A 15,604-nucleotide genomic window follows, 5' to 3' on the forward strand; every position below is an offset into this window, starting at 1 on the left:
TGCTATCAATAAACATTGACTACATTTAAAAAAAAACAGTCTTATGTCAGAATTATAGCTAATGTTTTATGATATATTAAGCAAATGAATTTATTTTCCAGGTTACCTGGTGTTCCATACAACATTCATGGAAATAAAATGTCTTCTAAATGGGCATGTTGGACGCCTGTAACAAATATTACGCTGTGTAATAACGAAAGATCAAGTACTTCACAGGGAGACACATTTATTCAAGGTGAAACGTATACAGTGGATTCTAAAAAAAAAAAGTTTTTATTGATTTCATAGAGGAAGAGAGAGGGAGGGAGAGATAGAAACATCAATGATGAGAGAGAATCATTGAGCAGCTGCCTCCTGTATATCCCCCACTGGAGATCAAGTCTGAAGTACAGGCATGTGCCCTGACTCTGACCCAGAATCAAACCGGTGACCTCTTGTTTCATAGGTCAACGCTCAACCACTGAGCCATACTAGCCCAGCTACAGTTGACTCTTAACACATTTCGTACCACTCAGGAGTTTTCTCGTGTTTCTCGCGCCATCCGTTAAGGACCGCTCACGAGTGTTCTCGTTTTTCACGCCCATGGAAAAAGGAGCAAATCTAGATACTTATGTAAATTTTGTTTGGTCCTTCTTCATAGAGGAAAATGTTTTATGCAGTACCATACGTTAAAAAAGTACTAGGAACTTTAATTGTTTAATTGTTTTTATAAATAAAAATGTTATAATTATTGAAAAACAACTCCTAAAGTGCATTATGATGATTTAAATAACGTTCAGTTTGCCCAAAAACTTGCGATCCCTGGCGTATGTCTTAGAGATTTCTATGTGGTACGCAATGTGTTAACAACACAGGTTTGAATTGAATGGGTCCATCCATTTATATGGAGATTTTTTTCAATAAATTTTGTAAATGTATTTTCTTTCTCATGATTTTCTTAATATTTTTTCCTCTAGTTTACTAGAGAAAAGAATCTATACTAATAAAAGGGTAACATGCTAATTAGACTAGACATCTTCTGGAGGACCTTCCAGACATCCTTCCGGACAAAGCCACTGTGGCAGGGCAGAGGCAGAAGCAGTTAGGGGCGATCAGGCCGGCAGGGGAGAGCAGTTAGGGGAATCAGGCCGGCAGGGGAGAGCAGCTACAGCGATCAGGTCAGCATGGGAGAGCAGTTACGGCTATCATGCCGGAATGGAAGAGCAGTTAGGGAGATCAGGCCAGCAGGGGAGAGCAGTTAGGGAGATCAGGCCAGCAGGAAGATCAGTTAGGGCGATAAGGCAGGCAGGCAGAGGCAGTTAGGGATGATCTGGCAGGCAGGCAGAGGTGGTTAGGGGTGATCAGGCAGGCAGGCAGGTGAGCAGTTAGGAGCCAGCGGTCCCGGGTTGTGAGAGGGATGTCTGACTGTTGGTTTAGGCCCGATCCCGGGGATCAGGCCTAAACTGGCAGTCAGACATCCCCCAAAGAGTCCCAGATTCGAGAGGGTACAGGCCAGGCTGAGGGACACCCTCCCCCCCTACACAAATTTTGTGCACTGGGCCTCTAGTATATAATACACATTTCATACAAAATATATATTAATTGAATGTTATTATTAAGGCTTCTGGTTATTTAGTTTTGTGAGTCAAAAGTTATACGTGGATTTTTGGCTGTGTAGGGGTTGATACACCTAACCCTGTGTTGTTCAAGGGTCAACTATAGTTTTTTCTGCATATAATAGTAGTTCAGGGGAATATTCATTTCTTGAAATGTCTGACAAATATCTTTGGTTTTAATGAAGGTTATACATTATCAGTTTATTAATTTAACTAGAGGCCTGGTACATGAAACTAGTGCACAGGGTCCCTAGGACAGTGACCAGGACCGATCTATGGTGTGACCGGCAGGGTGATTGGGGTCCCCACTCGCACCCGCCTTGGCCTGGCGCTGCCCGCTTGCTGGCCCCACCACCGCCAGTTGCCTCTCCCTGCGGGGTGACTGGTGTCTATGGGATGACTAGCAGGACGATCAGGGGGCCCCCACTCACACCTGCCTTGGCTGGCCTGACACTGCCATTGGGTCAATTTGCATATTAGGGTTTTATATAGATAGATAAGGATTAATTTCTCTTTTTCCCACTAGATATTGCTATCAACAAAAATTTTACTAAACAAAAATCATCCTCTTCACTATCTGATGATAATTCTGAAGAAACAGGAAAGGTGGAATATAAGAAAGAAGTAACGCAGCGTAAAAAAATAGATAAAGGAGAAGTAGATGTTTGCAGAAGAACCAATCAACAACTAAATCAATGTTCAAAGCAGAAAAATATTGAAAATACCAAGCAGAGTGATTGGCATATTGAATCTGAAACTACTTTTAAATCAGTTCTCCTAAATAAAACAGTTGAAGAATCGCTCATTTATAGGAAGAAATACATATTGTCAAAAGATGTGAATACTGCTATTTGTGATAAAAGCCCCTCTCCTAGTAAAAATGCAAAGAGTCTTAGGAAATCAAGGAAAAGATTAACATCTGAACTTAATTCCTTGGATTTGAAACCAAAAAAAATGGTGAGTTTTCAGTGTGTTTTATTTCTGCATACCCATAACATGCCTACTTAATAACATAAGAAAGAGAAAGAAGCTTGTTTGATTACTGTAAATTTAACATTTGTAAATACCTTGTTCTTTAATACAAACTCAAAGCAAGTGCATCTTGAATTCCTGCATCTCTCCCTAATCCTGGCTCTGATAAATCACATACCTGTGGGTGCCATAGCATGTACATAGGAATTGCATGAATGAACCCTGTTTTGGCTCCTTTTTGTGTGTGTGTGAGCCACATATGTAATTTTTCATTTTCTAGTTATATTACAATTTCTATAATACATTTTTAAAGTTTACAGGCTAAATTCATTTTATTAATATATACTTTTACTTTTCAATTACAGTTGACATTTGATATTAATATTAGTTTCTGCCTTGTTTCCTCTTATTGGGTCTCCCACTCTGTCCCTTAGATTCTTTTGAACATGCATATAGAACTGTGTGCCTTTGCCTCTCAAATGGTGCTTACCTTTCTTCTTAATAAATGGTTGTGTTTTGTGATTTTTTTCACTTTAAACTATAAGTGTAAAGACTTTCATTCAACATTTATACTTTGCACATAGTAGCATCTGAAGTATTTCTTGCATTATTGCATTAAAGTTTTACAAGGTTTTTCAAGAAAGGATGTAAGTGGGGTGGAAGATACTATCTTCTTCTATAACCATTGCTCATCCCCATTGGCTGCCCCACTTTCTTCAGATGAATCATCTGTAGAACATCTCTAGGACAATTTTAGGTATTTTGTACCATACTTTGAGACCTATATCTGGGCTCTCTGTTTTCTTTCATTCTATTTGTTTATTCTTTCACCAATACACTATACTGATAACTCTATCATTATGCCTTAAAAGTAGGGAGGGTACTGTCATTTCTCTAACTTTGTTCTTCTCCTTCAGCATTGTGTTGGCTATTCTGGATCTCTTGCTTCTCCATGTAAACTTGAGAATCATATTGAGAATCATATAACATTCTGAGATTTTGATTGGGATTACATTGAATCTAAATCAAATTGGAAAGGACTGACCTCTTGACAATATTGAGCCTTTCCATTTATTTTGATGTTTTTTTTATTTTTCATCAGAGTCATGTAGTTTTCCTCACATTGATCTTGTATATATGTTTGTCATATTTATTCTTGATTCCATTTTTGGGGGTGGTAATGTAAATGGAATATAATTTCATATTTCAATTGTTAGTTACTGATGTATAAGAAAGCGATTAGCTTATGTTATTACTTTTATATCCTTTCACCATTTCTATAATTGCTTTTTAGTTCCAGAAATATTTTTGTTGATTGAGATTTTTCTACATAGACAAAAACAGTTTTATTTCTTCCTTCCCTATCTTTTTACTATGTATATCCTTTGCTTGTCTATTGCCTTAGCTAGGACTTCCAGTATGATGTTGATAGGAGTGTGAGAGCAGACATCCTTTTCTTATTTCGGATCTTAGTGGAAAAACATCTAGTTTCCATTAAGTATGATGTTTGCTGTATTTTCTTTTTATAGCTGAACTTTATGAAGTAGATGATGTTCCCCTGTATTCCTGGTTTTCTAAGAGTTATGAATTGATATTGGAATTAGTCAAATGTTTTTTGTGCATCTATTGATGTGATCATGATTTTCTTCTTTAGCCTATTAATATGATGGATTACATTAATTCATTTTCAAAAGTTGAATCAGCCTTGCTTACCTGAAATAAATTCCACTTGGCTATGGTAGACAATTCTTTTTATACATTTTTGGATTTGATTGCTAATATTTTTTATTCAGGATTTTTGCATCTATGTTCATGAGCTGATAATCCTATCTAATAAAGAGGGAATATGCTAATTGATCTTCACACCATCGTAAAGATGGTGGTGCCCACAGCCAATAAGGAGGGAATATGCTAATTCACTGCTCCGCCCTCAAAGATGGAGGCGCCCACTCCCCTCAGCTCCACCAGGGTGGCAGGCATGCGGCAAGGCTGGGCCCACCTACGGGCCTGCCTCCAGAGCCCCTCAGTCCCCTCACCCCCCCAGCCACCCAGGGCCGCCCAAGGCTCAGGTAACCAGGACCGGCCGAGGCTTGCATTGCCGGCAGTGGCAGCAGCAGAAGTGTTACGGGGGCCTCGCCTTCCCCTGATTGCTGGGTCGCCTGCCACCCCTGCGGGGGCAGACCAGGCTGAGGGATACCCCCTCTGGTGCATGAATTTTCATGCACTGGGCCTCTAGTATCTTCATAAAATGAGTTAGGAAGTATTCCCTATGCTTCTGTCTCCTGGAAGATTGTAGAAAATTGTTATACTTCTTAAATGTTTTATAGAACTCACCAATAAACCCACTTGGGCCTGGTGCTTTCTTTTTTGGAAGGTATTAACTATTGATTTAATAGATACAGGCCTAGTCAGGTAATTCTTCTATGAGTTTTTATAGAATTTCAAGGAAATGGTCCATTTAATCTAGGTTATTAAATTTGTGGGCATAGAGTTGTCTATAGTATTTATTATCCTTTTAATGTCCATGTAATCAGTAGTGATAGCCTCTTTTGGTATTAGTAATATCTGTTTTTTACATCTTTCTTTCTTTTTTTCTTAACCTTACTAGAGGCTTGTCAACTTTATCGATCTTTACAAAGAACCAGTTTTTAGTTTCCTTCAGTTTTTATATGAGTTTTTGTTTTTCTATGGATAGAAACTTTTAAAAAGCAATATCTACAGAGCCCTCTCCACAGTTCTTTCTATATGGGAAAGGACTGACCCTGGCTTGTTTTCATTCTCAACAAAGCCCAAGCTACCAAGTCACCTCTGGCTCCCTTTATTTCTCTTTGTGGCTATACATAGAGCCAGATTTTTCTTAATTTTTTTCAGACTTTATTTTCATTTGAAGTTTAACTTACAGAGTTTTTAAGTAACTTATGAATTGTTTCAGAGAGAAAAGTCAAAAGGGAAAACACTTGCTGATGCAGCAGAATCCTTGATAAGCCAAATTAATAAGAGATACAAACCAAATGATGGTATACGGTCTGCAAGAAAATTAAAGGAGTCTTTCATTAACAGGTATGTTCCTAAGTTTTAGACATGAATATCTTTCTGACAGATACAACTAAATTGTTTTACACTGTTTTAAGGTTGGTTTTCAACAAGTTAAAATAATGTAACTTTCTAGGAGAGAACACATAGTAACTTATTTACTTTTAAAAATAGTAGCTGTTTAAGTTAGAACTAAATTTGAAATTAGACATTGTAGTATCTGATTACATTTTATAAAATATCAAAAATACCAAATTGATGCAGCATATCATTTTAGAAATCTTTAAGATATAGGCATTATAGAAATTTTTCATTGAGTCTAGTGATGAGTAAAATGAAGCATATTTAAATATATTGCTTAAGTAAGAGATCAACCAAAGGATTTATATGCATGCATATGAGCATAACCTATGGACACAGATGGGAAGGGGAGGTGAGGGCATGTGCTGGGGGTTGGGGAAGGCCGGGGAGAGGTCAATGGTGGAAAAAGGAGATTAATGTAATATATTAAACAATAAAGAACTTAAATTAAAAATAAGAAAACAAAAATGAAATTTAAATTAAGCTAAAATGAGTTACTTTTATATAGTAAATATGTATTTCTTATTAATAATCTTTCTGAAGGTTAGTTCTTATTACAAAATGTATTTTTATAGGCTGCCAGTTGGTTAATTCACATTTAAATTCATTCCACTCTTATTGTAAGGAAGCAAAATTATTATTTTCATGGCAGAACATTCAATTTAAATTGCTTGACACCTCCTGCTACATAAATGATTCAGCTTAGAATTAAATATTATTGTTGCTATATACTGTGAGTGAAGGTGCAAAAATAGGGTACTAGTGCTATCACATCACAGTGATTTAGATAACATATGGATGTGGACTTAGTGACCCAAATATGTTCTACCTTATATAGAATGCCTTTTATGGAAAACATTCTACTGATATTTAATTGCTTTCTTAATTTTGACAAAACCTTTTTTATAGTGGTTTTTCAAACAAATATGATCTACAGCTCAGCAAGGTAGGTTTCATTTATTTAACTATACTATATATATCATGATTATATATATATATATATCATAGAATTTGACTATATATATGATATATATCTATAATATTTGACTGTAAACACTAAAATAGAATAATGGTATGATGGAATTAGATTTAATGTTTTCAGCATATTGATAAAAGGATTAAACAACTAACATGTTTAGTGGCAAGTATTCAAAGAAGCCTTGTACTCTGCTTTTCAAAGAAAATGCTTCTTTTGCATATATGAGCGTGATATTTTTAGTTTTTGGTTCATGATTTAGTATATCTTCTTTCTTAAGGCCACCTTCCAGTTTTCCATTGTTCTGTGGCCAGGTTTTGGTTTCCCACTATGAGTGGGTCATTTATAACCTTGAGCTTGTGCAGGTATGACAAAGACAGAGGGGCATTACAGTAGTTTCTGCAGGCCACTATAACAAACATAGCACTGTCTGGTGGAGTGGCTCAGTTGGTTGAGCATCATCCTGTGCACCAAAAGGTTACTGGTTCAATCCCTGATAAGGGCATATACCTGGGCTGTGGTTTGATCCCCAGTTGGGGTGTGTGAGGAAGGCAGCCGATCAACGTTTCTCTCTCACATCAGTGTTTATCTCTTTCTGTCTCCCTTCCTCTCTTTAAGCATGTCCTTCTGTGAGGATTTTAAAAAATACTATAGATTGGGTGGCTGAAACAACAAATATTTATTTCTCACAGTTCTGAAGGCTGGAAAGTTCAAGATCAAAACACTGGCAGATTTGGTATCTGCTGACTGCCATCTTCTTGCTGCATCCTCACATGGTGGAAGGACATGATTTAGTATATCTTTGTCTCCATTTTTTTCTAGCTAATCCTATCTGAAAGATTAAAGTTGGTGATATGTGGGCAGGCTAAATAGCTATTTCAGATGGTGAATAAGGAAAAATTGAATTTATTTCAGGAAAGGGGGATGGAGGATGGGAATAGCCAAAGGGAAGGACTACATAGCACTGAGTCAAAAGGGTATTGGTTCCATGATGGCAGCAAAAATATACCTAGGACAGTGAAACAAGGAAGGTCATAGAAGAAGCAACAGGAAAGCCTAGGCTGGGCTGCTTTGACTCACTGAGAAGTCAGAGGGAAGGGGCCTTGGACACAGGTTCAGGGGGTTAACCCTGGATGAGTTGCCTCTGTCCATTGCTCTCCTGGTTTCAAGTCTCATGGGATCATTTAGAGGTTAGGGAATATGTTCCTGAGGGGGAAAGGAAGGGGAACGCAATGGTAAGGGCATGCTCCTGGGAGGGAGAGTACATGCTGGGTCCTTTGTCTTGAGCCAATTTATCTCTCTCTCTTGCAGGTGGAAATCTTAGGGGAGGTCTCAGGGGAGTATCTCCACAGAATATTCATCAGTTTTCCAGGTGTGCTCTTTCTGGGTTGTGGTCTCCACTGATTGGTCAGTGCCAGGGCAGGGGATCATTAGTCAATGTAACCAGTACAGGGGCAGCCATGGCAGCACCACTTGTCTTGTTTGCTGCTTTTCTGGACCTGGAGATGAAATATAACTGAGGCCTAGATGTTATCTTTAGGGAGGAAAAGGTCAGGGGTTCTAAACTGCATACCTGGTGATATGCTAAGGGAGTATAGGTTACCCTGGGGACAAGGTTCTTGTTTTCCCAGTTTTGCCCCTTGCTAGGCATCCGGGCTTTCTGCCCTGGTGAGTTTCTGTACCTGGCCCATCATCCTTGCTCTACTCATGTCTGCCTAATACTATCTTCCCTCATAAGTAGATCCTCCTTAAACCATTATTTTTGTTAACAATGTTTATTATTCACCCAGGCTTAAAATATCAATTATCTTTTATTTCCTCACAATTACTTTCTCTCTCAACTTAATTTCAAGTTTTGAGGTTTACATTTTGTAATTTCCTCTTGAACAGGGGTGGGCAAACTTTTTGACTCCAGAGCCACAATGGGTTCTTAAACTGGACTGGAGGGCCGGAACAAAAGCATGGATGGAGTGTTTGTGTGAACTAATATAAATTCAAAGTAAACATCATTACATAAAAGGGTACGGTCTTTTTTTTTTTTTTTTTTAGTTTTATTCATTTCAAACTGGCCGGATCCGGCCCGCGGGCCGTAGTTTGCCCACGGCTGCTCTTGAATCTTCCCTCTCCTGCCTATTCCAGCTGCTGTTTTTCTAGTTTGTGTTCTAAATTTCTAATCCCTAGATTGCTACAATAGCCTTTATGTAAGTCTTAATGCCGCTAGTATTTCTTTGTGCCAATTCATTCAATACCAGCTATTTTCTTTCTAAATCGCACTTCACTCGTGTCATTCTCTTGTTCAGAACATTTCTTGGATCCCTGTTGCTTATAGAAGTAAGCATGGAGACTTAGTCTGGCTCCCTAGTGCCTTTCAAAGTCAGTCTTGTTTCTTAATATTAGTTTCCTAGGGAAACTAATAATCTGAAACATAACTTCAGATTCCCGAAGTGTTTATTCTCTTTTTCTTCGACCTTTGGAAAGAACTTGGAACTGACTCAGCAGGTTCCCACCTTCTTTTCTGATTGTCAAAACTTTATTCTTATTTGTAAGACTTACTTTAGCAGTGGTTCTCAACCTTCCTAATGCCGTGACCATTTAATACAATTCCTCATGTTGTGGTGACCCCCAATTTCATTGTCACAAATTGAACATAATTAAAGCATAGTGATTTATCACAAAAACAATATGTAATTATATATGTGTTTTCCGATGGTCTTAGACGACCCCTGTGAGAGGGTTGTTCGACCCCTAAAGGGGTCACGACCCACAGGTTGAGAACCGCTGCTTTAGAGTCTGCCTTCTTTACAAACCTTTCCAAGATCTCCTGACTCAGAATCCATAATGCACAAGAATTCTGAATCTGCACAATTATTTTGGTACCTTTTGATGTCTTCTTCACTAGTGCAGATTTTTATATCACTTCTGTCTTTTAGGAGAGTGTAACTGTTTAATATCATCTTTGTATCCTCTATAACATCTTTGCTCATTTTTGTATCCTCTTTAATATCTTTTCTCATTTTTTGTATCTTCTGTAATATCTAGCACACACTGGCATGCAATAGATGAAATGAACAAGTGTAACTGAATAGTAGTAAGAATCATATTGGAAAGGGTAAGTCAGTTAAAGTAATAATATTCCCAAAAATATATACACACACACTTTGAATAATTCTGAAGGCAGTGTTTATTAAAATACATTTCATTTTCAAAATTGAGCTATCAACTCTTAAAGTGTGCATACATTTTTTGGGGGACACCATAATGAGAGAAAAAATTTTTGGAATAATGCAAATCTATATAAAGCAGCTAAAAGAAATAAAATTGAAGATGAATTACAACTAAAATGAATATTTTCATTTTTATATTTCTAACTTACTAAGTATTATATTAGATGTCTGATTATTTCAGATTAGTAACCATTTAGTGACATTAATTATTTGTGTACCTAATAATCTACACTAATAAAAGACAAACATGCAAATTGACCATACCTTCGCTATGCCTTAAGCCACACCCACCAGCCAATCAGAGCGACTATATGCAAATTAACCCAACCAAGATGGCGTCCAGCAGCCACGGAGCTGGAGCAGGCAGGAGGCTTGGTTGCCCCAATGATGGAGGAAGTCAAGCTTCCTGCCTGCCGTGGCGGCTCTGAGCGCCACTCAAAGCAACAAAGTTTCAATTATAGAAGATAAATAAACCTCAGATACCTGCTTTCACCAGCCGTGGCCATGGAGTTGGAGCGAGCAGGAGGCTTCCCTCCTGCCCACACTAGCCGGTTCTGAGCTCCTCTCAAGGCTAAAAAGTTTCAATTATAGAAGGTAAATAAATCCCAGAATAAAAGAAAAAAAGGAGAGGCTGGGAGCTTCCATCACCGGGGGACTTGGCCAGCCTGAAAACGGCCCTCAGCCCCTCACCCACACTGGCCAAGCACCCCAGTGGACCCCCCACCCTAAAGGGGGTGTGGCCAGCCTGAAAACACCCATCAGCCCCTCATCCAGGCTGGCCAGGCACCCCAGCAGTACCCCCACCCTGATCCAGGACAGCCTTCAGGGCAAACCAGCCAGCCCCCACCCATGCACCAGGCTTCTATCCTATATAATAAAAGGGTAATATGCAAACTGACCCTAACAGCAGAATGACTGGGAATGACTGGTCACTATGACACACACTGACCACCAGGGGGCAGACGCTCAATGCAGGAGCTGCCCCCTGGTGGTCACTGGGCTCCCACAGGGGGAGCTCTGCTCAGCCACAAGCCAGGCTGATGGCTGCCAGTACAGCAGTGGTGATGGGAGCCTCTCCTGCCTCCTCAGCAGCACTAAGGATGTCCAACTGCAGCTTAGGCCTGCTCCCCGCTGGCAAGTGGACATCCCCTGAGGGCTGCTGGGCTGCCAGAAGGATGTCTGACTGCTAGCTTGGGCCCGATCCCCTGGGGAGCGGGCCTAAGCCAGCAGGTGGACATCCTCCGAGGGGTCCCAGACTGCAAGAGGGCATAGGCTGGGCTGAGGGACCTCCCCCGCCCCGTGCACAAATTTTTGTGCACTGGGCCTCTAGTAGTTAAATATTTTAATAAAACAATTTTATTTTAAAAAATTTTTATAGCAACAGTGGAAATTTACTAAAGAACAAGTACAGACTCCCACATAGTGAGGGGGAAGAGTCCCACTGACTTCCTGTTTCCATAGTTTATAAAGGCTGTAGTTCCTGTGTCCTAATATCCCCTCTGATTGGTCAATATTCCCTTTCAAATTGGTTGCTATAGTGACTCCTGAGGCCCCCCCTTTTTCATTGTCCTCCTATTCCTTCTGGGCTTTCTTCTTTCTTTATTTTATAAATATAGATCTTTTTTGGCTACTTCCAATTTCCTTGTCTTATGGAAATATACCTGTTGCTGTTTCCTTGTCTTATGGAATTTTATTTAATAACTTTTCTGCCCTCACTATTTTTTGATCAGGTTGAATACATTTTGAACAATAGTCTATAGGAATAATCTCACACATATTTTTCCCTAAGAGCCCTAGTTGATTGATAAAATTTTGAGCCTTACACTTGAAATTTTACATAAACCTTAGCCTATCCCAAAGATTTTTCTATTGAAGAATTTAAAGCAAATGAGTATTTAAAAAGTGCTTTGTGTGTGTATGTGTGATTCTAGAATCACTAAAATTCAGCTTGTGGAATACCAGAGAGGTCATTTTATCTAAGTTCAACAAGATCTTATATTTTGTATTTGATTTTCAATACTTTCTATTATATTTTTAGTTAATCCTGAAGTCTTCAGTATTTTTAAAATATATTTTTATTGACTTTAGAGAGGAAGGAAGAGGGAGAGAGAGGAACATCAATGATGAGAATCATTGATTGGCTGCCTCCTGCACACCCTCTCCTGGGGATTAAGCTCACAACCCAGGCATATGCCTTGACTAGGAATCAAACCCTGACCTTCTGGTTCATAGGTCAATGCTCAATGACTGAGCCACGCCAGCTGGGCAGTTTTCAGTATTTTTAAGTATGGATATTTAATGCTTTTATTTAATTCACATTAAAGAAACTGTTATAAATGTAGAATTTATATTAGTGGAAAAACAACTAGAAAGTATATGAAAATTTAATTGCACATGTTCTTTATTTGCCAAGTATAGTAATATACAAGTTTGAATAGTTTTATGTAAACTTTTGCATTTAGGAAAAGGGTCAGAAAAAAAGTTATAGACAACTGAAGACTACTTTTGTTAATGTTACTTCTGAACATTCATTGTAAGTAATTTTTCATAAATTTTATAAATTGTTTTATATTTGAAGAAAACAAGTATTATATAATGGAATTAATATTTCTCTTTATTTTTAAAGGAATGATGTTTACAATTTTAAATTGAATGGAGCTGATGAGCCTATTATAAAACTTGGGGTAAGCTAGAAGTCTGTAGTTATTTTGTATTTATTCAGTATTTATTTTGTAACTATAATGCAGTTATTAGCGTGTATATTTTATTTCCATCCTCATATAGATGTTGTCCGAATTATGCCCCAATTAATTGATTATCTGTCTAGACTTAGTGGGACAAACGCAGGTGACCAGGAGTCAGCAATAACGGCCTATCCTCTGGTACTTCAATGTCTAGACAGCTGAGCCGAACTGGAACACATGAACACACAAGACAGAATTAGTATGCAGTCACACAAGGTTTATTTACCTATTCTTAGTAGTCCTAGGCTCCAGCAAAGGCCACCCGGTGATGCACACCAAAAGATGGACTAGGAAGATGGAGACAGACAGGTGGCCACAGTTGGTTCAGGCTCGCACAGCAGAGCAGTCAATCAGGGGCTTGTCTCACAGTGACGTGGAGTCCTCCTTTCATCAGGCAGGAGATGTTCACTGGAGAAAAATCTGTTGCTTGTATAGTTGGTGGTAAACAACTTGTGTCTTATTAGTGTGAGCCAGATGGTGTGCCTTGTGCTAGGAGCAGGGTGTTTATGCTTTAAGGGCTTTAGGGCATTCACATCAAGATAGTGGGGTGTTCACCACATTTGGAAGTTACAGAGTATTGGGGTCTTCATACAGCAAAAATTTCACACATTAATTATTTCACACAATAATTATTTCCACACATTAGAGGGATTTCCTTATGACCATAACGTTATTATAACATATGTGCTTTAAAATATTTTAAAATCTATATTCTATTTTTACTAAATTTATTGGAGTAACATTAGTTAATAACATGAATTTAAGTGTAAAACTTTGTAAGAAGACATATATATACTCCACTGTGTGCTCACTACCCGAAGTTCATTCTCTTTCCAAACATTTTTAAATATTTTAAAATTTGTTTGGTATCTACCTAGCTATATTTAGTTTCCTTCCAAGTCCTTTGCATTGAAGTAGAGAAAAATGAGTAATTGGGACATGGAGGAACTCAGACTACTTCATCAAGAAAATCACTTTTCTTATAGATACAATAATTTAAAATATTTACAATTGGCTTGAAAATTTAAAACAGTTACTCTTTATTTTATTTTTAATATATTTTACAGTTCTAGCTCTCTAAACTTAATTTTTTTGTCACATCTTAAGACTATATGAAGTGATAGAAACTAGATTTTGTGTTTATTTCTTTTAGTTTTTGTTTACCTTACTTTGACACTAAGAAAAAAAATTAATGCTTACTCACAATATAGATCCAGGAATTTCAAGCTACAGCTAGAGAAACTTGTATGGATAATTCAATAAAATTGTAAGTGTTTTATTATAATTAGTTGAATCAGATTAAAATACACTTGTCTCAATTGTTCTTTTTCTTAAACATTTCCTTCCTGTTTATCTGAGAGTTTTTAATATATGAAATACTGTCATGATTACTCCCATTATTATCCTATTATTTCAGCATTTATAATTGATCCTTGAACAACATGGGGGTTAGGAGCACCAACCCTCTATGTAGTTAAAAATTTGAGTATAGCTTTTGACTCCCCCAAAACTTAATTACTAATACCTACTGTTGATCCAGAAGCCTTGCTGATAACATAAACAGTTGGTAACACATACTGTGTATGTTGTATGTGTTATATACAGTATTCTTACAGTAAAGTAAGCTAGAGAAAAGAAAATGTAAAGAAAATCATAAGGAAGAGACAATACATTTGCAGTAGTTATTGAAAATAATCTGTGTATAAAGGAATCTGCGCAGTTCAAATCCTGTGTTTTTTAACCATCAACTATATTTCTAAAGTTAATAATGCAGATTCTGTGCACTTTTTAATATTATTTTTTTAATGATTTCAGAGAAGAAGGGAGAGGGGGAGGGAGAGAGAGATAGAAACATCAATGATGAGAGAGAATCATTGATCAGCTGCCTCCTGCACACCCCCTACTGGGGATCGAGCCCACAACCCTGGGCATGTGCCCTTGACTGGAATCAAACCCGGGACCCTTCAGTCCTCAGGCCAACACTCTGTCCACTGAACCAAACCGGCTAGGGCCAGATTCTGTGCACTTTTAATATTAGTTGTACATCTTACATGATAAAACTGAAAGGACTTAGTAGTACTTTCATCTAATCTTGTAATTTTATAATTAAGTGAGGTCAGAGAGGAAACGTCACTTGGCTAGAATTATATAAGTGAATTAGTAAAGAGTATGGCTGAAAATCCAGATCTAACTGTTCAATGCATGCTACCTTAAGAGAAAAGTACTTAAGATTAATTAAAATTAATGTATATTTTTGTTTAAGGGTTGGTTTAAGGAATCATGATGAACTTGAACCTTCTCTCAAAACCAAAGATAAAAGAGTAAGTTATAATATCCTCATATTAAAACCAGTATTTCTTTTAATAATTTTCCAATACCAAAGATTGTCACAGAACTGGAAAACATAAACAATTAGATCTCTTTTTCCTCAGAGCTTATCCATGTTCCCAATTTGACTTTTCTTAATGGTCTCTGAGCTACTGTGATCATCGAGTAATAGATGTGACAACTTTAGTTCCTTTCTTTGATGGTAATAGGTTGTGTCTCTATCGAAGCAAGCTGATGTGATTTAGCTTTTAATTAACAACAACACAGAAAACAAAATACAAATCTCTGTTCTGGATTTTCTCATGACTTCTTGGATAGGTCCTTAATGCCAGGTAGATTAGTTTGCTAAAAACATGAGAAATTAGTTTTTCTGTTTGTTGTTTTGTTTGTGGATTTTTTTTTTTTTTGGCTTAACTTACTTTGGATGCCATATAAGACACATTTCTTCATCTATTACAAGTATTCTTTTTTTTTAACTAGGTAACAAGTCATAAAAATAAAAACCTCTTTAGTGATACTGACACAGAATACAGCTGTGATGACGGCAAGACTGACATTAGCTGGCTAAGAGAATCAAAATCGAAACCACAGCTAATAGGATATAGCAGAAATAAAAGTGTGAAGAAGAAAGAGAAAAGTGGGAAATCAAGT

General features: G+C 37.5%; 1 protein-coding gene across 1 annotated transcript in view; it reads left to right on the plus strand.

The window, feature by feature from the left end:
• Window positions 1-15,604, plus strand: part of SYCP2 (synaptonemal complex protein 2) — a 97,217-nt gene that overhangs the window by 48,462 nt on the left and 33,151 nt on the right. The window contains exons 21-29 of the mRNA XM_070421362.1: window positions 102-235; window positions 2,122-2,552; window positions 5,500-5,627; window positions 6,591-6,627; window positions 12,344-12,414; window positions 12,508-12,565; window positions 13,837-13,892; window positions 14,889-14,946; window positions 15,434-15,602. Coding sequence (XP_070277463.1) covers window positions 102-235; window positions 2,122-2,552; window positions 5,500-5,627; window positions 6,591-6,627; window positions 12,344-12,414; window positions 12,508-12,565; window positions 13,837-13,892; window positions 14,889-14,946; window positions 15,434-15,602 — 1,142 coding nt within the window. The remainder of the gene's footprint in view (window positions 1-101; window positions 236-2,121; window positions 2,553-5,499; window positions 5,628-6,590; window positions 6,628-12,343; window positions 12,415-12,507; window positions 12,566-13,836; window positions 13,893-14,888; window positions 14,947-15,433; window positions 15,603-15,604) is intronic.

This window comes from Myotis yumanensis, unplaced genomic scaffold (genome assembly GCF_028538775.1).
Source record: "Myotis yumanensis isolate MYYU_CA2020_CCGP unplaced genomic scaffold, mMyoYum1.0.hap1 SCAF_7, whole genome shotgun sequence".
Classification (NCBI taxonomy): Eukaryota; Metazoa; Chordata; class Mammalia; order Chiroptera; family Vespertilionidae; genus Myotis; species Myotis yumanensis.